Source organism: Pantherophis guttatus, chromosome 3 (assembly GCF_059756535.1).
Source record: "Pantherophis guttatus breed Tessera chromosome 3, ASM5975653v1, whole genome shotgun sequence".
NCBI classification, from domain to species: domain Eukaryota; kingdom Metazoa; phylum Chordata; class Lepidosauria; order Squamata; family Colubridae; genus Pantherophis; species Pantherophis guttatus.
Window position 1 is genome coordinate 141,033,618 of NC_142065.1, and position 26,664 is coordinate 141,060,281.

Genomic DNA, 26,664 nt, shown 5'->3' on the forward strand with positions numbered 1-26,664 from the left:
TATCTATTCCATATTATCAGTATGGCACTGCTAACATACTTATATTTAAAAAACCACATTACCTTTAACTTTATTGTACCAAAAAAAATCATGCCATCCACATCTCAAGTCATGCTTTTCTATTTCTAAAATTCTCATTTCTCAATAATTTGTCTCCAGATTTTCTAATCATTGCCCTAGAAAGTTATGCTCATACTTTGTGCTAAATGATAATATAGTCTAGTAGTTGATTTCATTTTAGTTTTGTGACTTTCTGCATCTAGTTGTAGAAGTTAGCATGAGGTGGGAATCCCGTGGTTAGCACTTAGCTGTAATAACCCTATAAGATTTGGCAAATAATTGTATGAAGACTCTTAATCCAGGAGCTAAATCACAAAGTAAATAATGCTACATAATCTGGTTGCAGTGTGGGTACCAACTCTTATGGGGGCCCCAGTAATTTGTAGATTATCCTATAGATCAATTTCCTCACTTGCTGTGTTAATGATGAACACCATATGTTAACTGTGCCTTAGGTAAATAAATAATTTCGTTCTCCTTTTCCATGATCCTTTTCCACAAATGGAATTGATTAAACAGGGCTGCATACAACCATCCAATGAGTTTTAATTTATGAGGTTAATAATAATCAGTGCATCCCATTTAAGGCTTATGTGGAACATGCTTTTTATAAAGAGCTTGTTGGCTAATTGGACAGTATAAGGTACTGTATATGATATCCTAGAGAGGAGGGTTTTTTTAAGACTTTTTCATCCTGCCTTTATTATATTTATAAATAACTCAAGGCAGCAAACATACCTGTACTTCTTTTTCCTATTTTCCACAAAACAACAATCCTGTGAGGAGAATTGGGCTGAGAGAGACTGACTCAGTCAGCCAGGTGACTTTCATGTCTAAGGTAGGATTAGAACTCACGGTTTCCTGGTGACTAGCCTGGTGCCTTAACCACTATACAAAGCTTGCTATTTTTTTTCTCTTTGTATTTTGTAAGTAGCTTGGCAGAAAGGTAAGCAAAATGCATCCATTTAGTGTTGTATCCAAAGCTGATTTTCTTGGCTTTGAATTATTACTTTTCAAAGACTTATCACGATTCCAACAATATCTTTGTTTTTACTTCCTTGGTCTACAATGCAACAGAATGGAGTGCAGTAACAAACAGTTAATCATTGCTATGTGTGCACTTTACTAGATATCTAGAGGTATTTAAAAATAAAACCTAAATGCTTTAGTTGATATTTAAAAATAATATCTGAATGACTATGATAATAGTTAAAAGTCTAACCTATGTAAATATTTATTTTTAATCAATGTAGACATCTTCTGACTCAAACTCACTTTGGAATTAGGTTGTTTATCACTCTAAAATTGCTTTGAAGTACTTCCATCCTTCTAGGGAGATCTCAAAGATATGAAATAGTCCTTTTATTGTCCTTTGTAACAATGACAGACTCAAAGCGCAAATTACAAACCAAGAAAGCTGTTTAAAAATCCTATCAAATACCCTGCAAATCTTTAAGTGTGGTTTTTAAAGCATTCCCATGAAAATGAGGAGGATTTAGAAGTATTTAACTTTGGGTGGAACAAAACTGAAAACAAATTAATTAAAAAAAAATGCTCCAAGAGAATATGCTATAATAAGAAAGTCAAATAAGAAAACAAATAAATTAGAAAAAAAATGCTCCAAGAGAGTATGCTATTATAAGAAAGTCAAGTAAGAAGCTTGAAATTTATGAGTGGAGAAATGTCATCCAAGTATTTAGGACACAAGTTAGGAAAATATTGTTGCATCTTATCCTGCTGATTTCCATTATGTCCCTTCCACTGGAATCAGTACACATAAAGGATCACCTAATAATGAGAACAAATTCCAATCTGCAGAGTGAAATCTTAGATATCAAAATTACTGAGTTGAATTTTTTTAAACAGCATTTCATATTTTTAGACTTGCATTTTATATTTATATGCATTTGGTTCATGTTGACTATGCTATGGCTTTTGTAAGCCACTTAGCTTGGTGTGATTGAATGGCACAAATAAATAAAGAATGAGCACATTTGATTGCATCCCAGAATGCCTTTCTTCCGCCAGTTAAAAACTCATCTCAGGAGAGAGCAATGTTTGGAACAGCCTTTAATTAAGTCTTATTTATTTCAATGGGAGAGGATTATGCATGTGCATAATTCTTCCTTTGGCATCACTGGGACTTGAAAGCATGGCTGAATTCCATCTGTGCAAAACTTGCCACGGCATCTTTCAGGAGAATGCGGGATCCATTTCCTCAGACACAAGTGCCTAAGCTCACAATTTGCAGCTAAAATGCAGCAACAATAATCCAGCAGAAAATGTTAAATTTAAGTAAAGCCCTGTGGTTCCTTCCTATCTGCAAATCATTCCTCAGTGTTGCCTTTGTGAAGCAATAAATGGGCTTGCCACCTCTATGCTTAGTCAACACTTCCTAAATAAAGTTACTTTGGCAGGAAAAAAGAACCACAATGCAATTTAAACTTAACAATCAGAGATGTCCAATTATCCACAAAGTGGAGTTTAAAACAAGATTTATGTTTAGTTGCTTTTGATTCTTGCTTCTGTTGTTTTCTATCATTCAGAGCCATTTTCAGCTGCAGAGATTTCCTCACAATGACAAAATACACACCGGACATCACTACACTGTGATAACATTTGAAATAAAGCTACAAAAGAGTTAAAGCCAGTGTGGATGAAAGAGACCACAAGAAGTCATTATATCTGGATATGAGAAAGTCACATTCACATCTGATTAAATAGTTGATATTCCAAACTCCCGAGGTTACAAAAACAGAAACAGTGAAGATGTGCCTGGAGAGAGAAAAGATTTAAAGATACAGTGTGTAAATCAACAGTAATGTGGGGTAATTTAGCCCAGCATCTGGCAAGACTATAAAAGACCTCAAAGGATTTCAGCAGGACTTCTCCATCCAGACAATGGACCTTCATCCTCTCCAGATGTTTGGCCATCTTTGATTCTAAGTGGGCTAAAAAGAAAGGAGAGGGCTGGGACTCATAAAACCAGAGGATTACTCATTGGGACTCATAAAACCATAGGGCTACTTGCAATTCCAAATAAAAGTTCACTAACCATACAAACTCTGCTCCATAAGGACTTGTGTGTCATGTTGCAAATCAAGTATAAAAGAAACTGACATCAAATCATGAAACACCTTCCTTCCCACCCCCACCCACATACAATTATACTATAAATCTAATTGACCCTATACAATTCACCCGATTCAATCCTATTCAACCCACTCCACCCCCAATAAACTCACAGGAATATGTTTTTTAAAAAAATAAAATATGATATCTAATACTTTATCAAAGACTTCCCAATCTCTCAAATAAAATTCTTGTTATTGGATTATTTTAAGACAAAGGAGGGGGGAAAAACACAAAGGTGAGAATTTAGATCATTTTTTCTTTCAACCTCAGCAACTGTAAAGTGTGCAGACTTCAACCAACAGGCTGACTGACTGGGGAATTCTGGGAGTTGAAGTCCACATGCCTTAAAGTTGCTGAGGTGGAGAAACACTGGTTTTAGATCTTCACAAAACCCCTCCAAATCACAAGTTGCTATCTTTGCAACCGGCACCCAAGGATTTTCAGAATAATCATGCACTTCATTTGTGATTAACTTGAAAATTCAAGGAAGACGGCCCCTAGAATGAGAATTGCAAAATGAAAGATGCGCATGCAAGGCATGGTTTCTAAATCCCATAAAATCACTATATCAAAAAGCGCTGAAGGTGATGAAGTATTAATAATCCTTTTAAGAATATCTTGGATAATATTATATAAAACTTAGTGGCTGTTGTTATCTCAGCATTTGCCCCACAGGGCTGTCCTTCTGTTGATCATCTAACAGCTTTCATAGCTCTCGGTCAAGAACTGCTATTCCTGTCAAAAGACGTTTCCTAATGAACTTGCTGTAGGCAGCCGACTGATGTGTTGGATACGCCTGGAGAAATAAAGGGAGGTGACATTACAGGACGAAAAAAGGGTGAACAAATAGCACAAATGTGAAAAAAGTGACAGCCAGGAATGTGTGTGCTGCTTCCATGCATTTAAATACACACCCACATATCTTAAGAACAATTACTGTATATCCTACCATGACAGTTGTCTAATTTTTGTCAACATTGGGGCAAATTCAACATTTATCTTTATTGTCGGTATTCAGGAAGGCTTGAATATTTCAAGTTTTCTCCAGGAAGCAGCATTGGAAATCAGAGTCTCAGTGTTCTGGAATGAACACTAGCCAACCCTAGGAAGGTGAGAAATATCAACTATAAAAAATATCAGATAGCTAATCACTGCATTTTTAGACTGGTTTTCATCATTTTATACACACTTACATACACGAGAGATTTCTTCAAATAGCTTTAGTATGTCTGTGGGGAATTCCTATAAGACTGGAGGCTGATCTTGGATGCTCTGGGTTATATAGTATGACAACCTGAGAAATATCTATATATATATACATACACATAATTAAGCACTGCCCGACTCCCAATGATTCTGGGTAAGTTAGAATTCAAAAGAAAGGAGTGTTATGAAGACGCCATTTAAACCAAAACACCAAATCCAATAGGGCTCAACAAGGACAACCTGTTGATGATGGGAGAAATGTCAGGTTTCTAATAGCCTCTGAATGTCATCAGGATGCAAGTTATCCAGATTAACTAGGTGGATGCATGGGGACTTGAACCTGGTGTTCCTGACCAATGTCTGCTGTTGCTAAAAAAACAACAGACCTCTAGCTTCACATCCCCATTCTACCATGCTATCTTGCCATTTTTCTCAATCACAATATTTTTCCACCCAGTTTATGAGTAAGAGGACAGAGATAAATAATTTTTCATTGTGAGGTTTCTCTAAGTCCATCCAGAAGTTAATAGGTGTGCTAAATAGGTCAATACTCAAAACAGAAAATACAGACTTTCTGCAAAACATTTTATATTAGACTTAAAAGCTGCACATAGATATTACACACTAAACTTGTTCTGAAAACTTAGATGGGAAGTTTTATTTAATTTTAAAGCAGTTAATAAAGCTTGGCTGTCAATAATTATTTCTCTTGATTTTTATCATTATTAACAGTTATGACTAATTTCATGCCTACTGACTTCCCAATCACAGAGGGATAAACAGGAATGCCTAGAACATAGTTTACTTTCTTTAATATTTTGCCTGAATCTGTGGGTATGTGATCGCCGTTTGCAACCTTCTCACCTAGCTTCCGACAAGCAAAGTCAATGGGGGAAGCCAGATTCACTTAACAATCTCACAATTCACTTAGCAAACGTGATTTTTTTAACAACGGTGGCAAAAAGGTTGTAAAATGGAACACAACTCACTTAACAACTGTTTTGCTTAGCAATGGAAATTTTGGGCTCAATTGTGGTCATAAATCGAGGTCAATCTGCATGTAGGAATTGTAATATATCTAGAGCAGGGGTGTCAAACTGGATTTCTTCGAGCACTGGATCAACATTGTAGTTCTTGTCCTCAGGCCAGGGGCGGGGGCAGGGAGTGGGAACTTCCTGATATAGAGTAATGTGACCATAAGTGGGTAGGATGCACACCTTGTTTCACCTTAGGTTCTCTAAGACAGACATGTAAATCATCAAAAATATACGTTGTTAAAATCCTTGAGATATTTGTTGCCAAATAAGGAAAGGCAAGGAGAAATCAAAGCTCCTAGTGTCTCTTATTATTTTACTCTTTTTTAACATACAAGTGCAAGCACAAATGCTTTATTTTGAAAAGTAATTTAGAAGGTTTTATTGGTGGGAGAAATCTTTAAACACTAATGGGGTTATTTCTAGTACCATAGTTGTATGTGTTACTTCCAGATATCTCAATCAGCTTTGTTTATGCCTTCCTTGTTCATTCTTCTCATTTTTGTAAATATACAACCTAATGTTAGGCAAATGGAGTGAAGTGATACGTTTCTGGACTTCTACTGCCTCAAAGTAGTAATTTCCCAGTGTTGTCTGTCATTGGGCTACTTTTGGATAGTTACTTTACCACACACACTTTGTCTGAGCATCTACTAACACAAAAAAAGTTGGAATAGGGTGAATGGCTATCTCTTGTATTTCTATTTAATTTTAAGGTTTTTGTTCTACCTTGAAGTCTCTGATCCAACTGAGTTCCACTAAAACCAAGGGAACAAATAAAGTATTTACAAAATTTTCACTTTTTAACTCTTTACCAATGTTTCAGTGTTGTCATTCTGCTTTAAGTCATGAGTTTCCAGCTTTGTCCATTGTCTACCTTTCTCCAATTTAAAGGTTAGAATCAACTTGGAAATAAATGGGGCTGGAAACAGACTGATAATGGTAACTACATGGCTCATCAGTTTCTTCCAATTAGCAGCTTAGTGGGTGCATTCAAAAGCATTTGAATTTTCTAAACTGCCTTAAAAGAAGCCCAATGGACAGCACGTTATTGTAATTTAGTCTGGAACTACCTTAAGCCAAATATTCTCCTTTATTAGTAATATAGGCCACTTTTTCAGAAAAAGAAGAGAACAACCTGTGTTAACAAACTAACCCAGGGAAAGTCTTTTTCTAGATATTTCTTCCATACAGCAATCCAACAACAACCCTGACTGATAACTATTGTACTTTCTTCTGAATTAAGCTGCCATTTGTCCGTCCTTTCATCCAAATCAGAAGACTCACTTTCACAACCTTTCTGGTGGAGATGAGACAATTATGTGCCATCCAGGATGTCCTGAATAGTGCTCCAATTCCAATCTCCTAATGACTTTTTCCCATATCATATAGATATTAACTAATATGACAATCAAGATAGCTCCAGAGCTCAGTAGGTAGAAGCAGGGGTGAAATCCAGCAGGTTCTGACAGCTTCTGGAGAACCGGTAGCGGAAATTTTGAGGAGTTCAGAGAACCGGCAAATACCACCTTTGGCTGGCCCCGGGGGGGTGGGAATGGAGATTTTGCAGTATCCTTCCCATGGAATGGGTTGGGAATGGAGATTTTGCAGTATCCTTCCCCTTCCCCGCCCACCAAGCCCACAGAACCGATAGTAAAAAAAATTGGATTTCACCACTGGGTAGAAGAACCATTTCTTATCATCTAGAATCAAAGTATCTAGGAATGCGATACCACCAAATCCTGATGTAACTAGAAGAATATAGTAATGATGGTTCTGAAGATGCCAGTAATTCAATTGCAGGTAGCAACATGCACTTCCTATGGAGATCATTCATCCTGTTTTGTTTGTTACTCAGCCTGATCTCCCAAACAGGAATCTTAGAACGAATTACCAGAGCGTTAAAATAAACTCTGAAGCCAGATTAATTTCATTTTTAAATGAAATTAATTAAATGGAAGAATAGAATATACAAATTTCACTATTATAATGAAGCAGCTTCAAAGGGTTTGACATGTGTATCTGATGCACCTTCTTGGGGAATTGTGTCCACTTGAGAACTTTTGTTTTGGAATAAGGCAATTATAGATAATCAGTGGAGCAGCAGTGCAGCTAATTTGTAAGTAACCTGTTAAATTGCAACTTTCAAGAGCCTGAGGGTGAAGGTGTGTTGCTTGGCTGTGTATTTTTATTTCCTTGCTGACTGCTACCCAGTGTCCTAGGAAACTGAGGTGCATTATAAACAATATAAAATAAATAATACACAATTATTTTATAGCATTTCCAAAACACTAGACACAGTACAAGACTATTTCTATATAATCTTAAAAACTGAAAGAAAAAAAAACTTGAAAATATGCTAAATTATCCCAATCATCCTATTGGTGATTATGCACAACAAAAAATCAATGGAAAAACAAGGAAAGAAGTTGCTGTACTGACCACCACTGCTGCAAATAACTTTAAAAGCTTATCAAGATTGCCCCATTAAGTTCAATAACTTTGGGGTGACTTTGCTGACGTGTTGGTTGCTAATCAACATGGTTTTTTTTAAGGATACATCAAGTGAAGTGTAGTGGTTATGTCCTAGGTAGATCCTCAGTTCAGCAGGAGAAAACAATCAAACTCAATTGCCATTGCCAGAACTCCACGCAAACTGATTTTGTGCTCTAGGCTATATTACTCAGGTATTCTACTGCTGACAAGGTAGCAGAGAGAGATTCTCTGAATGACAATTTGGAAAATGTTCAACTAATGTCCTTCTAAACAGCTCAAGGACTTCTGTTGACCAAACTACTAGTCAAGGATGAATGTAATAAACAATGGAAATTAATCGGCGTAACCATGTATATATCCACAAATAAACTACTTGTCTCAAACTTCAATCAAGACCCTTATATTGTTTTGAACCCTGAAATAAGTGCTTGGCCTTATTGCCATGCACTCAAAAGCCCGATTGGGCTTATTATCAAGGGATGTCTTATTTTGGGGGAAACAGGGTAGTTCATTCCTAGTGATCTAATATAAAGAAAGGAATTAGCTTCTCTGGTTTCTCACCTTCTCCCAGATTTTTGGCTTGGAATTAAAGACCACTGAATCTAGGAACTATGTGTGTTCAAAAGAAAGAGGCAAATAGGACATTTCAGAGTGCAATCAATTGTTCAAGGTAAGACTGCTAAATTGTCAGAATTATGTAACTCTCCAGCGCTAGAGAAATTTCAAATAGCAAGGACAAACACTCCTGACTTTTCGCCCAGAAAAAGTCTAGGAATAACTTCCTCAGATTTTCCATTAGGGATGTATAAAATAGCCCTGAAAGGTGTTCACCCTTAATAGGATTAATAACATGATCAGAGGAAGTCAACTAAGGTCAGTGGCGCTGTAACTCAACCAAAACAATACTAATTGAATTAGCAAACCAACCTTTCTACTGCACAGTGGGAGTAAAAAGAAGTCAGCGTAGATACTTCTCCACTCTTATGTGTTTATATACGTGAAAGCTGCATTAATGTGCTTTTGTTTATCACATCACTCCAACAAAGCTTCTTCTTCTATTTCGGAGTGGGTGTTCTTTATTTTCCACAGTGCATACATGGCATAGTTCTATCCTTTGTTTCTCTTTAAATCTAAATAATTTATTTTGGCAGATAATATTTACATTGTATTTATTTGCAGGGTGGTTTTTTTTAAGTGATGACGCTTTAAAAAAAACCCTTTTTTGAAATGATTTATTTTTTGTTTTTTTCTATTAGGAAGGGTCCTCCAGTTCTTAACCAACGCAACAATACTGGTTATTAGAGTTGTATAGTGCACATAGAATCTGAAGTCAAAAAAGGCACTCAGCGAGACAAATACAGCATCTATCGGCAACTATTTCAACAAAAATCATCTTTTCTGAGATTGCATAGCAGTTGAAGAGAGCAGCCAACAGATTCATGTCTTTACATGTTCTAAAACATTTTTTAAAATCTTGGATCAAGTTTCTTGACCTTACCAGCTACTGGCAGATGAATTTTCAAGTATTTTTGTGGAATGTTATTTCATTGTTTCAAGAATACAAATCAATGCTTTTGTCTACTATCACATGGATATTCCTATTAGGGTGGCTGAATTCTAGAGTTTTACTGACATAGAGCCAAGAAGCTGGAGAGCTACAGCAATTTTCAGGATGAACAGATTGCTGATATGTACTAGTTTTGACAGCTACCATGGTGTGCAAGTTTCATAGATTTTTTTTTTTACAGTTCCTTATAATTATGGCAGGTTCCTACACCACAGTATAATTTCTCATGGACACCATTATTTGCACTGACAAATTAGAAGTCTTAATAATGATGGCTTTCGTGAGCTACATGCAGTTGCAAGTCCATTCTCCCTGCAATGTACTACACTGCAGTATTGTACTGCCTTGGAGTTTTTAGTTCAAATGTGTAATTGTAGAGAATGGCTGATTTCATACTGAGCAAATTGTAGCTCAATGGTATACTACATGCTTTCCCAGCAGAAGACTCTCAATTCAATTGCTGAATCTATTGAATTAAAAGGATCAGGACAAAGATGATTAGAAAGATCATGACAAAGCCTCTGTCTGAGAGCATGGAAAGCATTTTCCAGTCAATGCTTCAAATTATTCAAGAAGGCACCACAGTAACAAAAGCTAACCTATACTAAAAGAGAAACAAATTCAGCTCAAGTGCTGAACGGTGGTTGTAAAACCATCTCACACAGCTCTTATCCAACTGATATTTGTATGAGAGCTAAGGATAAGTTTTAACTGAACAGCTACTATTGAAAACATTTGTTATTAAAGATAACTCCTTGCCCTGCTGGTCAGCAAATATAGTCTGAAGCGCATAATTTGAGCAACCAACTGGTTTTCTAAATAGTTCAATCGGTTTAGTTGGTAGGTGTATAGTTTGTTTGATGGTTACAAACAAAGTTTGAACAGGTAGAGCTGGTTTTCAATATTTGCTTAAGACAATTCCTTACAGTGGCCTTGAGCAAATGAAGCAATTGAGATGAAAATAGGACAAACATTAACACATCATCGGTGTATGATGAAAACTATTTTGGTATGTTTTATAAAAAGAGATGGAAAACAATAGCAGCAAACAAATATAATTAGTCTGCATCTTAAAATGGAAATTCCATTCATGCGCACACTCACACACACAATTTTTAAAAAGTACTATTAAAATTTCAATCACATCCCGATATATACATCTTTAAACCTGATTTGAATTTCCAAAGTGAAAAGTAGTCTGCCATATATCACAGCAAAAACTTATCTGTCTATTGTCTGTTCCAAAATCTGGCTTGGGAGTGGGACCAGACACAATACTTAGCTTGTTAGCAGCTCATGAAACTAATTGTCTTGTCTTCTAGAGAAACCAATAAAACAAAGTTCATCTTCCTATCATCCTTTTGAGTCCCTTCTGTAGACACAAGCACAGCATTTACCCTTAACAATAAGCGAGGTTATATATAGTAGTTGTTCACTTTGAAACCGGAAGTTCCTTTGAAGGAAAATGAAGGAGCAAAATTTAATTCCATAGACAAAAGATGACAAGTTACTTCATGTTCTTCAGCATCAAGTACTTCAGGAGTCTCTAGAAGCCAATTTCATAATTCTGTCTGTCTCTTGGAAGAATGAAGATTCTATCAATACGAGTCCTTCAGTAATTTGTCACAATGAATGGCGTTTAGTTTCTTCCCAAAACTCCAGTCTCTTTGTAGTGAGCAGCTGGGCCACTCCACTTAAAAGCATCAGGAAAATAGTGAAGGACATCACAATGACATAATGGCTAATACTGCAATGAAGAGGAAATGATGCATTAGAAAGAAGCAGATTACAAATCAAATAATCTAAGGGAACAAGGTTTGCACACACGCACACATGCGCAGACCCACACACACAGACAATCTTAGGCAGGGTACATTCAAAGAAACAGTTTGCAATCTATCAATTACTGGTTTTAACCGGACATTTGCAGAAAGAATGCCAGTCATAGATGGATTTATTTCTGGGTATTAGATCATACTGCATCAAAGGCCCTATGACTCTCTGGAAAATTATGGTTACCCAATTTACTGGAACACAGAACTGCAAATGTCCTACATGCAGAGTTTATTTTTTATTTATTTAATTTCTTTGCTGCCTGCAGTGCAAAAGAGGCGCTAGGTTGCCCATCACTTCCCAAGAGGCCCATGGAGATTTTGATGCCAATTACCTTACTTTGCAGTTTTGTTTTGTTTTTTTTAATTTGATTTATATGCCGCCCTTCTCCGAAGACTCAGGACGGCTTACAATGTGCTCAGCAATAGCTTCAATAACAAATGAGAAAATGTTAGGTAAAACTTAATTTTTAAAAAATCAATTATTCAATCAGGGCCAAAAAGCTAATATCACAGCGTAACCCATGGTTTATATAACATAATAATGGAGTTGGAAGGGATCTTGGAGGTCTCCTAGTCCATTCCCTGCTCAAGGAAGAAACCCTATACCATTCTGGACAAATGGCTATCCAATCTCTTCTTGAAAACCTACAGTAATGGAGCACCCACAACTTCTGAAGGCAACCCTTTTCATGTTAATTGCTCCACTGTCAGGAAATGTCTTAGTTTTATGTTAGTTGTCTCCTTGATTAATTTCCATCCATTGCTTCTTGTCCAGCCTTCTGGTGCTTTGGTAAATGGGCTGACACGGTCTTCTTTGTGGCAGCCCCTCAAATATTGGAACACTGTTATCATGTCACTCCTGGTCCTTCTTTTCATTAGACTAGACATACCCATTTCCTGTAGCTGTTCTTCATATGTTTTAGCCTCCAGCTCACTAATCATATTTGTTGCTCTTCTCTGCACTCTTTCCAGAGTTTCACAACTTTTTTTTATATTGTGGCAACCAAAACTGGATGCAATATTCCAAGTGTGGTATTACCAAGGCATTATAAAGTGTTACTAACACTTTATGTAATCTTGATTCTATCCCTCTTAATGCAGCCTAGGATTGCACTGGCTTTTTTGGCAGCTGCAGCACACTACTAGCTCATATTTAAGTGATTGTCTACTAGGACTCCAAGATTCCTCTCATAGTTACTGCTATTGAGCCAGATTTTATCTATTCTGTACCTGTACATTTGGTTTTTCTTGCCTAAGTATAAAACTTTACTTTTCTCACCATTAACCTTCATTTTATTAGATAGGGCCCAGTATTTAAGTCTGTCGAGATCCTTCTGGATCTTGAGCCTATCTTCTGGGGTGTTGGCTATTCCTGCCAGCTTGATGTCATCTGAAAACTTGATGAGTTCCCCTTCTTTTCTCTCATCTAAATTGTTTATGAAGATATTGAAGAGTATTGGGCCTCAGATAGAACCTTGAGGTACCCTGCTGCTTCCTTCCATGTAGATGTGGTTTCATTAAGGATTACATGCTAAGTGTGGTTTGTCAGCCAGTTACGAATCCATCTGGTGGTGTTGCTGTCTATCACACATTTTTCTAACTTACTAAGAAATAGGTTATGGTCTACTTTGTCAGATGCCTTACTGAAATCCAGGTATCCTATGTCCACAGCATTTCACTGGTCCATTAATTTAGTCACTTTGTCAAAGAATGAATTAAAGGCCACCTGACTTTAAAATCAGCCCAGAGTTTGCCCTCCATCCCTTAACATTTCTGAGAACCAACCAACAGCATTACTCTGTTTGCATAAAGAAATCAATAATAGACAGGTAGGATAATCAAACTGCAGAAACCATTCTTTCAACAATTTGACTAACACCATACAGTTGTCCAAAATTCTTATAATAAACACAACCTCTCTGGGAGGAAAGTATTAGCTTTGTAATCCAACTGAATTTTTTTCTTCATTTCCAAGTAGTTTCACAGATAGCAAAAGTGTTATTGAATTTGTTCTCATTTTAATGTAGAAATTTGTGGAACCTTATGAGTTCTTCATTCTGTAAAGTTGTATGCAATTGAGGAATAAAGCATAAGTCTCCACACTTAAGTTTTGGTATTTAAAAAATACAGAGATTATTTGATGACTATTCCAATTTGTGTTTTAATCTTCCTAAACTCAGATGAAATTTTAATTACTCTGAATAATTAAAAGGAATTTATGATTGCATATTTTGTTTGTTCAGAGTCAGAAGTTCAATTTATATTAACTCTAGAGAATCTACTCAGTCAGTGAGAAATACCTGTTGTAGGATATGGCTAAATGTCAAGCAAACAATTGACATGCCATATTCAGTAGACAATACTAATTCACAATTGTTTGAACTGAATCTTTGACATTTTGATTTTAAATGTGTCCAGAATCAATCTAACATCCATTTGCTAAATTGCAATTCAAATTATTCTCTTCTTTCTTCCTGGATTCACCTTTTAACTTCCTTTAAATTATTCTCATTTTTTATGTGAATTCTTTGATTCAGCTCTATATTCTTACCAAAATCTACCAAAGTCTAAATTAAATGCATATTCTCCAGTATTACCTGTACACCCACCATTACTTGTGTCATTTTTAGACACTAAGAAACTTGGAACAGAGACAAACTTTTTAATGATATTTAGTTAAGCATCGTAAGATGCTACTAAATAAATGGCTGAAATAAGGAAAGCACGTTTATTTGCATAGTGCAGAACTTGCTGTGCTGAACACAAACTGCCATGGGGAACTTCATTCTAAAAGTTATATATTACTGAAGTAGTTAGGAAGGCAGGAAGCTTAGTATAAAATCCCATCAAGAGTCGACAATTTAGAAAGAAGATAGACAGACAGATACTGTATAAACAGTTATATAGATATATGGTTAAAATGAACTGATATATTTGTTCCATGTCTGAACAAATGAAACACATACACACACAGAGACAAGAATGTATACTTATTTTACACAGCAGTTGCCCAATAAAGATGATCCTTAGGAACAAGAGTATTTAATGTCTTATTTGAACATGACTGCATTCCTTCTCATTTTTCCCAATGGAGAATTGGGAGGCAGCAATTTGTCATAGGCTTTAGGCAGAAGTTTATCACAACTCTGCTACCAGAAATCCGTGACCAAGCATAGCATGGATTAGAAGCAACAGCTATTCACTTGTGTTTAATTTGTTTTCTGCATAAGCTAGGATTCTTTGCCTGATGGCCTAAGGACTGCAGTGGATAATCATCGGATTGAACATTCAAGCAATGAAGCATAATAATTTGAGGCAAGGCAACTGTATTTAGAAAATGCAATATGGTTTGGGTTGGATGTGCATGTGTGTGCATTTTTAAACAATAAACATTGAGCCAGGGTATATATCATGCTAAGCCAGGCTAATGTTTTACAAGGAATGGCACCTGCTCACACTCATTGGCTCCATTCCCTGGGCAATGCAACTGGCAAACAGATGTCACTGTTTAGCTAGAGCATAAGCATATATTCCAAATGCGGATTACATGCTGATCACAATTACCTAGAGAACATAACCATAAATACTGTAAATCTTGGCTACATTCTCTGGTTAGTACAGGCTGGATATAAAGTGCATCCTGCGTCCAGAAAACATTCTTAAGTCTAGACACTTGTTTGAATATCAAATTATCTAAAGAGAATGGAAAACTAGGGGGGCTACTCTAAGCTTATACCAACTTAATGTGATGTTTGAGCATTTCTTGAACACATTTTACAGAGAGGGTAATGAGTGCAGAGGTGACACGCCCGTAAACCTCAAACAAATTTCACTCTTACCTATAGACATCAATTGCATTAGCAGTCTAGAAGACTTTCAACTAGCCACATGATTGATAGTAGCTGTCTTTTCCTGTTAGAAGTCATTTAATGTGTTAAAATCTATTTCTATTGCTTTGCCTTTAAGCTCAATAAAAATCCTGGACCTCAGATCAAATGAGACCACTTGGAATGGTATGGAATCGTGTTCCAGAGAAGAGCGGAAAACTGGTTGTGTACATGTGCACAGAGGCATGTGTTCTACCGCTGAGCTAGCATTGCCTAGCAGAGTCTGAACAAGGCATTCTCATCATGCCAATCAAAGCTTACAAAGAGCGCTGCTAATCAGGATGAGGACGCAGCATGATTCGGAAACTGCTCATATTTAGTCATGATTAGAGAAGGAACATCAGTGGGGGGGATAATCTGTGATCTGAAGAGGTTGGTTGATGCATCAGGAAGTAACTTCTTTTTAAAGTTTTAAATGCCTCCCGTGCTGATTCTTCCCATTCTTTCCTGATCGTGAAAGGCAGGCATCAAAAGCAAACCTGGAGGCACTTCTTTTTTAAATAAAGAGCTTAAATTTTATGTCTCCAAGACTGTGCATTCATATGTAGCTAAAAGTTAAGTAGCGGGTCAGGACATTTTAAAACAATGTCGGGCCTCTTGATCCAGGAGGAGAGTAAATGCCATTTCATTTTATAGCATTCTATAAAGAAAACCAGGGAACTATGTTAGCCTCATTTCTGAGTCAAAGGAAGAATGGGAATTATCTATTCATAATTCACAAGACTCCCATTAAAAAGGTACTTTGTCAGGTATGATTTAAACCAAGGGTATCTAACCTTGGCAACTTGGGGACTTCATCTCCCAGAATTCCCCAGCCAATACGGCTGGCTGGGGAATTCTGGGAATTGAAGTCCACAGGTCTTAAAGTTGCCAAGGTTGGACACCTCTGATTTAAACAATCGTTGAACCATGAGTTCTGTGTATTGTTAGAAAATATCCAGTGATTTGTTTGAAAATGTATCTGCCAACTTCAAACGGAACCTGGGTTTTTTTCTTGTTCAGGGAAAAAAAAAATAAGCTTAAGGTGGAGGTGATGAGGAAAATGCTGACAGACAGCTTCCTCATTGGTTTACCTCCAGAAAAATTAGTTTTACCTTCTGAAAATACAATTGTTTGCTGGTTGGCCAGGCCAACCATTGCAGCTGTTTCAAGAACAAGAAAATGTTCATGGGGGAAAAGCCACTTGGTGTGAATTATCAGGATATGCTTCTCAAATTCCAAATATGCTCATCAACAATTCAAAGAGACCGGTTTACTAGAGGAAAAGTCATAGATACTCTGCACAGAGTACCAGAAAAATTTAGTAAAATAAAAAGCATAAAAGCATTTCAGACGTATGAAAACTAGACAAATGCTGTATTTTAGAGATGAAGACTTCAAGGACATAGATACTGCACTAATTATGTAAAACTTAAAGTAAGATGGACATTTATACTGGTGTAGCAATGAAACCAAAGCAGCTGTTGTTTTGAATATGTATCATGAAACAGCTATGTCAAACATGGATGATTTACATCAATTAATGAACCAAATTTTTTCAATAGTCTTGAATGTGAAGAAATGTTCTACTTGCACGGATTGAAATGTTCAATCCGTGATTACTTATTCACCCAAGTGATTTACTACTTGATTCTGAAATGATCAAAGGAATAACAAAGATATGGTAACTTTTAAGATTGCTAGAAAGTACTGGGGGCAGGAGTCATATGTAGTTTGTTTTATGCATTCTTCTCTTGTATTTATTAAATTTGCATGCTTCTTACCTCACCATTGAGCAAGGAAGTTTACATAGTGAGTTATATTAACTATGCAAAAATGCTGAATTTTTTTTAAAAAGAGCTATAAGCAGAATGCAATCAAAAGCAATTCCTAAGAAATTTTTATCATCTAATGGCAGTCTTCAAATATATATGGAGTTATCAGCAACCTATAGTATATGCCGGCAGCTCTATTTGGAAGATGAATTTTCACGGAGAAATGGAATAGTAATTTTAGAACAATAACCCAAAAAAAGTTTGCTGAACAACAACAAAATGAACAACAAAAAAGTATCAACAAAAAAGGATCCTACTTCATGGCAGGATTTGATGTCCTACATGGCAGCACAGATTATGTTTATAATATTGAATATGCAAATTCTTTGTCTTGCTTGAATGTAAATAAAAAAAATCTACAGATTAGCAGAAATGCCATATGTGGATGGCAAATGTATGAATATGAGGAGACACGGAATAGATGCATCAATGATTTTTTAAAAATATATCTATATTGAAAGGCATTTTCTAAGTTCAGAAAAATCATTTAGCAAAACTCTCCCAAAAGTATATTTTTCAAGCACCAGTTTTTCAGAGGCAGAGGTTGTTTTACAAGGGAAAGTGCTCAAATATAAATCTGTCTTCCCATACTTCGGAGTTCCACTTTAAGAAGACTGCAGATTATCTGTCTTTTAAGAAGATGTAATTCACCTCAAAATGTAACACTTCGAAATATGGTTAAAAATAATCTAGAAGGAGAAGGAAAGTAACACTGACAGCAGTGAAGATAGAAATAAATTAAGGGTATAAATTATACAGGCTTTCAAGTTTCCTTTGTGCTATCCTAGAACAATAAAGGACATTCTTGGAATCCCTGCCATACCTGTTTCTTGACATGGCCAACCTCAGAGTTGATATCAATCTTGTAAGCTTCTCTAGGCCTCTCTTTGCCTTATCTTATGCAAATAAAATCAGGGTTACTTTAAATTTATCATGCTTTTTCCTCTTTCTTAGAATTACATATGTTTTTGCAAGTCACTTGGCTCACTTATTATTTCACCCTATTGTCAGTGTTGCGTCTACTTTCTTTTACACAGGAGATCATGTCTCACAGTTTGAGAATTGCTGCCCAAGCAACATACTATTACCCAACTTAATAAGGCAAACACACACTCACACGCACACACAAAAGAAAGGAAAAAAATAAACAGGGGTAAGAAATTAGGAAGTCATGAATCCATTTTCTTTGAACAGAACAACAAGCAGCATTTTGCAGAACCACTTTTTACACAACGTTCTTGGTCAAACTGTTGGACTGGTAAACCGCACATATTTGTAACATTAGGGTGGAAGAAGAAGTCGCGGGAGAAGCTAACCAATGATTTGTACCTTGTTCCAATGTCTAGCCAGCTTCCGTAATCTTTAACCAGAAAGAAGAAGTGCTAGAAAAAATTAAAAACAACTATATTCAGTACACGTACATTGCCCAATAAAAGTGACAAAACTGAAGTGTATATTTGAAGCAGATTGTTCAGGACATATAAATCCATCTGTAAAAAAAGGTAGACCAGTCTCCGAAAAATATTTACAGTGAATAAAAACAAGTACATACTGTATGCCAGATAACAAGTCACTAAGAAAGGGAATGGGTAACAATCTGGTGTAGTGGTTAAAGACTGTGAGTTCTAGTTCTGCCTTAGGCACAAAACCAGATGGGTGATTTTAGGCCAGTCATTCTCTTAGCCCTAGGAAAAAGGCAAGGGCAAGTATTACTGAAATCTTGCCCAAAAAACCTGCAGGACCAGTTCAGACAATTGCTACAAGTCAAGAGTGATTTTAACAACACATACTCCCATCCCCAAAAGGAAACTGATTAAATTACTGTACATTTTGTATTTGACTATGAACTCCTTGAGCCCAGACAGATATTTCCACAAACAGACAGCTGCTGCCAAGAGCAACCAACCTGCATTTTCTTTACCATGTTTGCTAAAAATGACCCAAAGCGTAATCATGTCTGGCTTTTCCTTTCTATTTTGTTGGCTACTGCTTGCTGAGATAGGATGATTCTTACTGGAACAATCATGCTTCTCTCAACATCTGCTTCAGCCTTCTAAATGGTCTTTGGCTAGTCGTTTCTCTTTCAGCTTTAATTCCCTATAGCTGCATTAATGATCAACCTAAATGATACCATTACTGAAAAGCAGGCATGCTGAAGAAGCCATAGAGATAGTGATTACAGTTTATTGTCTAAAAATTAGTGTAATTTTCCCCATCTCATGAATATGGCAAAACAGTCTCCTCTTCATGGTCAGCAGTTGTACTAGTAGAAGAGAAAGCAACGGAGATAAAAAGAATTCTATTAATTTATTTCACCATTTGGCCAGATGGACAAAAGTTCTGATTCAGTTTAAGACAGTTGTCTAGCTATACCGCTACAAAGCTATCATGTGTTTATCCACTTTAAAATGCTGACAAGTAAAACTTAGAAGATGGCATTTAAGAGGATTCTACAGATTAGGTGGAAATACCTAGTCAACCACAGTTGCCCCCAGAATAAAGTAAGGTCAGAACAGGTTAATATTTGGGTGGGATAATACCAGGAAATCCCATGTCTGTACAATATATTGAGAATTTGAAAAATTTGAAAGAGAGAGGGAGGGAGGGAGGGAGGGAGAGGGAGGGAATGGCAAAATCCTTCTATATTGCTGCCAAGAAAACCACACAAATGTAGCTGCCAAAACTACACAAATGTAGCTGAATTTAAGAAGTTTTCACCTTTATTTTGGACTCAACAATAGGTAGCCTGGGATTTGCAAGTATTTCCTCCTATTTATGAGATTTCCTGGACCAGTTCAATCAAAACAATTTATTTATGATGTGATAGAACAAAAGTTGGCGTGTCATATTTAACTAATTCCACTGGGAGGAATAAGGGAACATAGATTTGAAAGCATAAACCTCTTCCATTACTGTTCCAAAGACACATCCTTTCTAGCCAAGTTGTGATATGTGCATACACTACAGGCATTGTATATACTTTAGGGTAAGCATAATTTTTAATTTTTTAAAATGCTATTTTATTATAATTGTTTAATCTATTTGATGGATCCTGATCCACCCACCCAAATCTCCCACTATGTACAAAAATAGGCTTATTCAGCCCGTTCTGAGTGGTATTTCTCATTACATCTTGCTTGATAATTTGGTATTTCCTTTGAAAAATTAAAGGAGACTCTTTTTTTGTTCTGAAAGTAGGGAAGAAAAGATTTTAAAAATTATAGCAGGTATGCAGGTGCATCTGATATTTTCTTTTACTCAGACTTTAAAATTCTGTATGAAGTAGATGAAAACTTAGTAGAAGCTAACTTAATGGCCCCATACAAGAATTGAAGTGATAATATAGACTTACAACTTTTTTGATCATTCATTAAATTATTTCAAAAAGAGAGGGCCTTTCTGCAATTTATGCAGGGTTTCAAAGTCAACTCACTGACCTAATTCAAGGAACTTTGAAGTCTGAGGCTAATTCAGATATCCCTTGATTGAATTAGCAAAGCTCTCTGGGTTTTGATCTTATTTGTACAAAATGTCCAATAGTAGCTTACCAAAGCCATAATGTCTGAAATCACAAGAACAATGAGAAAAAGCCTGAGGGGGAAAAAATAAACAGTGTGTCAGAAAAGGACAATAATTCACAGTTCAATAAAGCTTCGAAGAACACAAGATGTGTTCTGAGGTACAATGTAGTTCTCTTTTGATCTATTTTCTCAGTATTGAATGTCTTAAGAATATCAGGGCAACCATACTATATGTTAACTATCAAACATGGAACAGGCAGAGAAATGAGCAGAATCAAAGTAGGCTGATTTGTATGACTTGTCAAAATTAGGCCTGGTTTTTGTTCTTTGTTTTTACAGCTAATGACTTTTCTACATAATTTATTATGTAACTATTACCTATCTTTTCCAGGGACCTGACAGTCTCTTGATTAATGGAACCCTACTAAATTGTACAATTCAAGTTTCCAAAATTTCACAAAGGATTGGCCAGATTTCAAAGTTTTATGATATTTATATTCCAATTCTTTCCCAAGGAACACCAAACAGTATACCTGATTCTTCTCTTTCTTTTGGTCCGTTTAATTACCTTGACAGCTATGGTTCCCTAGTCTTAATTCAGAATTATAACCACTTTACTACATTTATTCAATATTATCTACTCATCCTTACAGACTAGAAATCGGCTTAAAGCAGCTTCTCAGAATGCTGTTTCTATGACAAACCCCACACAAGGCAGTTTTGGACAACAATGCCCCTCTGCTGCACTTTCACATGTCTCTGACTGTCAAATGTAGAACTGCACAGCTTGCAATCACAAATGTTTGTTGGGTTTTGTTCATTCATTTAACAACTGAGGCAAAAAAGGGGCAAAACTGACAACAAACAACAGAAATTTTGGGCTCAACTGTGGTCGAGGACTATGTATATTTACATAGGTTCTACACAAGAACATTTGCTAATATTTATCACCGTGTCATGAAGGCCTAAAATGATGTCCACCTGGTTCAAAGATCATTGAGTATTTATTTCCCTTTAGCCTTAAGGCTTAAGAAACTAGTTACCTGTATCTGAGGTATCCAAGACCACATTTGTTTGGGAAAGCACATTTCAATGAAAAAGAAAAAAGAAAAAGACTAGGAACAAGTAAACACAAATACCACTAAAGACCTTTGCGTTATCATTATCTTTTCATTAAATAATTGAAATATTTTGAGTATGGATACTGTTCTAAATCACCAATGGCTGGTTTTACTCCAGAATTGTGCTAAAATGCTACACATAGCTGACCTAGTAGCTCGAAAAAGAAATGGGTCATTAACTGTAATAATTTAATTTGTAAGAATTATAAAAGTGCTATCAGTTAGAGTGTGAAAACTCATTAAAATGTGCTGCATTATGGCATTAATGCAAGACGATCACAACAGCCTCTAACAAATTATATCCACTCATATTATCAAGATCAGTTTTGTAAATTAACTTTACCTTAGAAGGCCATTAGAACAAGACAAAAAACATTTCATGCAAATTTGCTCAGAAGCTTCCTTCTCTTTGCAAAATAGATAACTCAGTTGGATATCATCAAAATCACTGATGGTATCTGATCAGCAGTGATGATCTGAGCCTCTCTTCCGCATAGATTTGACATATGCATAGAACATCAAAATCAAAATCAATTTCTATTGATTGCACTAATAATGGCACTGAAATTTCTTGGTTTGGAATGTGCTAAGTTTCAGTTTTACAGCTGGGTTCAAACATTTACCTATTCAGCAGGAACCGCCACTGCACAGAGGGAGAACTGATCTGCATTTTTCTTCTCCAAGACATAACTTAAATCATCAATGTAGTCTCTCCACATGGAGGTATATGTATGCCAAACTGTGATTTCTTCAATAATTCAAACTACTCCCCTCTGTCTTTAGAGGGGAGGAAAGAGAAGACTCCTATTAACTGGACAGTGATATTCCAGTATTGTCCTCTATATGAATTTGCCTCCATAATAAGTTAGTAAGTAGACGGGCATGCTTGCCTGCATTTAAACTCTCATGAATGTTTTAAAAAGCCTACTTTGATAAGAAAAAACATTTCATCTAATAATCTATTGTTATGTGTGAATTTTCAGCATTTGAGTGGAACTAAAAAGGTATCAATCCCTGTTCATTATGCAGAGACTGAAATCTTAATTTTGTGTGTGTGCGTCTATATATATTGATACACATAAGGAGAGAAATCTAACAAAAACTGAATACTTTCTGAATGGGGAAAACCTTGGGAACTGAAACTAATGATGGAATTTACAAAGTAGCAGCCTACAAACAGTTTAATTTTCCTCTATTATCAATCCCAAAGCAACTTCTGATTCAGTAAGTGAAAAAGTAACTAAAAAGCTTTACCTTTTAGATGATAGCTGGGTTGTGACCTGAATAGCTTCAAATGCACATGACACAAGAACAAAGGGGATTGCAATCTGTTCAATAAACACAATTCTGTTAAACTGATGGCAGGTTCCCACAAAACAAAACTAACATTGCTAATACTTAGAGAGCCATTTATGGACAGCCCAAAGTTTATCAGATTGAAAGTAGAGACTGCAATATATTCTTTTTAAACAATTCAGCGTTGTTTAAGTTTAAATTAAACATTATTTTCAGTCTTGGCAAATATGGGCTTCTGCATTATGTTAAACCTTTTTAAAAGGTTATTAAAATAAACAGACTACAAAATGACATTTATTAATAATGAATTATCTACTTTCAAGGAATATTTTCCATATAAATGCTGAGAAGCTGTTTAGTGATATGGAAAATCACTACTGGTAAACACATTCCCCTGTCCCAGAAAAATCATCAGTGCTATTTTCATTGTGGAAACTTTGATAATTTCTGTTACAACAAATCCCCAGAATACAATTTAAGATTGACCATATCCCAGTGGTGGAATTCAAATATTTTTACTACCGGTTCTGTGGGCGTGGCTTGGTGGGCATGGTGTGGTGTGGCTTGGTGGGCGTGGCAGGGGAAGGATACTGCAAAATCTCCATTCCCACCCCACTCCAGGGAAAAGATACTGCAAAATCTCCATTCCCTCCCCACTCCTGAGGGAAGGATACTGCAAAATCTCCATTCCCTCCCCACTCATGAGGAAAGGATATTGCAAAATCTCCATTCCCACCCCGCTCTCGGGCCAGTCAGAGGTGGTATTTGCCAGTTCTCCAAACTCCTCAAAATTTCCACTACCGGTTCTCCAGAACCTGTCAGAACCTGCTGAATTTCACCCCTGCCATATCCATTTTATATTGTATTGATAAAAGTCACTCATTTGTTTCTTCCTAAATATCTAGATGTGTCTGGGAATTGAAATGCACATATTGTAAAGCTGCCAAGTTTTTTTTAAAAAAATATTCTAGATTGTATTTTTGCAAAATGCTATGTTCCTAATTTGTAAGTGTTTTTTTTAAATATGTTCTTCCAATAGTTGTCTTTCAAATTCAGAATCTAAGTACATCACAGTGATCCAGCTCTGAAGTGTTCTTGTTCCATACAGTGTTGAAGATGTGACTTGTGGCATGCATGATAAGGGTATTCATCATTCTTCTATAAGATTTAAAATATTGTATTCCTGGATTCCATGCATTTTTTTTCTTTTTTTCTTTTTTCTTTTTTCTTGCTTTAATTTATATGCCGCCCTTCTCCGGAGATTCAGGGCGGCTTACAATGCATTAAGCAATAGCCTTCATACTTTTGTATATTTATACAAAGTCATCTTATTGCCCCCACAATCTGGGTCCTCATTTCACCTACCTTTGAAAGGATGGAAGGCTGAGTCAACCTTGAGCCTGGTGAGATTATTTCTTGGGCAAAATAAAGGACAGCCTCATCTTATTTACTCTGGAAATTACACTACATTTCCTGAAGCGGCAGAGAAAAATTTGAATTTTTTTCTCCTCTCTTTTTCGACATTCATGTTGTACAGCTTCCAATATTTTGGTATAAACCCCTCAGAAGTCTTTCCTAATGGCATTCATAGTTTTTATATATATTTTTTTCTTGTGAATTACTACTACAAGTAACAGCAGCAAATACAGATTGATGTGAATTATTGTGTCATTTCTTTAGTAGCATTTTTTAAAATTTAGTTCAAAGTGTGATCTGAACAGATCGTCATCAATGCAGAAGGCCAAAAGACATCACCCCTGCCTCCTGTTATACAGAAAATGGTTCCTTTCTCTGTGAAGAAGGAACACAGAAAGAAATGGCTCCCTGTTAGAGATAAAGAGTTTTAGGAATGTGGCGTCCAAGGCCTGTGGGGGAAATCAAAACCTGCAAGATGGCGGATGCAATGCTGAGATCCAAGCTCCTTTTGTACATGTGTCAAGCATCTACAAAAAAGGATGGGCTTGACTTCCAGTTGACATAGCTTTTTTCCTTAGTTGACATAGTTGACATCCTTTTTTCCTTCCTTCCTTCCTTCTTTACTTTCCTTTCCTTTCCTTTCATTCCTATCTCTCTCTCTCTATCTATCTGTCTCTCGTAAATTTCTATGCTGCCCATCTCTTCTGCAAGATGATTTTGGGCGGCTTACAAATTATTGAAACAGGTGAAAAATAGTTAATAGACTAAAAGATTATTTGTTGGAAAGTGAACCTTACTAACTTTAAGGTATAGCAACAAGTGTACAGTAGAACTGTACAGTACGCTACAGTAAAACTGTAGCCTAAGTTTTGATCTTACTACATACATCTCATACATAAGTGGGACTTCCAGGTCGTGGAACCGGAAGTGCCATGACATCACAGGCTGCTGAGACTCGGGAGCAGAAAGGGAGCCACTCCCATCTTAGGTGATGTCATGCAGGTGAGGTTTTAGTTACATAGTTGTGTGGCATGTCCTATCACTTCCTGTGGTTTACTGACATGGTAACACCTGCATATCTTTTGGGGCACATAAATGTGTACAGCACAGTGGTTGAAAAACGCTGGCCTGTCTAGTCTAACAAATAACATTTTCTAAAGGGGCAAATACTGACCTTCCACAATAGCAAGCCTCCCATCAGGAAAGGGCTGAACACAGTCAAGAAGCAATATACTGAGGTTGGATCAAAGCTAGAGTTTAAGAATGAGAACACAACAAAACATTATTAATGTGCATTTTTGTAGCCAATACTTTCCAGGAGGAAACAGCAAACAGCATGTCTCAATTACAAAAATGTGACACTATTATGTAGCAAAGAAGATACGCTGCTAGTTTACACTGCTTCTACTTTTACAGCTGAATTTTAGTGTTTTAAATCTACAAGTGACAGCCTTCTACCTGTTACTTAAATATTTTTAAAGCCCCATTGATCTCGCAAAGTATTTCCTTATATCATTTCCTTTTCCACTGGTAACTATAAGTTACTCCTAGATCTGTAAGTAAACAAGTGACATACACAAAAGCACCTGGCACATTACCCACTCCTTGTAATGATCGGCTGCTAATTGCGAGCCAGCTTACTGGTTTTGCTTTTTTGTTCACATGGAAAGTATTATATTTAGGGTTCTCAGCATGGTCTCCATGATCAGCAACAATACCATATTTGGTATCCAGGCTTTGGCCCACTTGAATTTATACACCCACGTACATGTTTCTTTCATAAAGGCAGATTGTCAGCTTCCAGTATAAACTTTTATTTCCAAAAATAACACAGGAGGGGAAAAAAAATCTTAGCACAAAGAACCTTAGGAAACACACGTAGCAGATGGTTGTACCCGAGTGCTCCATTAATGCCTCAAGACAAGACTAACCTAGGTGGGAGAGTGGCAGACAGGAGTGCTTTGTGGGATAAATACCACAAAGAGTATTCCAGCTAGATTTTTCCTGCGTGGGTTTGTAATTGCCACACTATGCAGAAACAATTATTTTGTGAAGAGGTAAAGCCTCTGATAAGCAGTTTTATTTATTTATCAAGAGCACAAAAGACATGTTCAAATTCCAATTATGATTGCCACACTGTGCATAAGCAACCATTTTGGCAACAGATAAGGCCCCCTATAAGCAGATCTATCTATCTATCTATCTATCTATCTATCTATCTATCTATCTATCTATCTATCATCTATCTATCTATCTATCTATCTATCTATCTATCT

General features: G+C 36.3%; 1 protein-coding gene across 4 annotated transcripts in view; it reads right to left on the minus strand.

The window, feature by feature from the left end:
* Window positions 1-10,488: 10,488 nt before the first annotated feature.
* PIGN (phosphatidylinositol glycan anchor biosynthesis class N) overlaps window positions 10,489-26,664 on the minus strand; it is a 75,019-nt gene continuing 58,843 nt past the window's right edge. For all 4 annotated transcript variants that reach the window (XM_034432960.3, XM_087890255.1, XM_087890257.1 and 1 more), the window contains 5 exons: window positions 25,563-25,638; window positions 22,931-23,004; window positions 20,583-20,625; window positions 18,364-18,416; window positions 10,489-11,245 (listed from right to left, as the gene is read on the minus strand). In XM_034432960.3, the coding sequence (XP_034288851.3) occupies window positions 11,122-11,245; window positions 18,364-18,416; window positions 20,583-20,625; window positions 22,931-23,004; window positions 25,563-25,638 (370 nt within the window). In that variant the 3' untranslated portion in view covers window positions 10,489-11,121. The remainder of the gene's footprint in view (window positions 11,246-18,363; window positions 18,417-20,582; window positions 20,626-22,930; window positions 23,005-25,562; window positions 25,639-26,664) is intronic.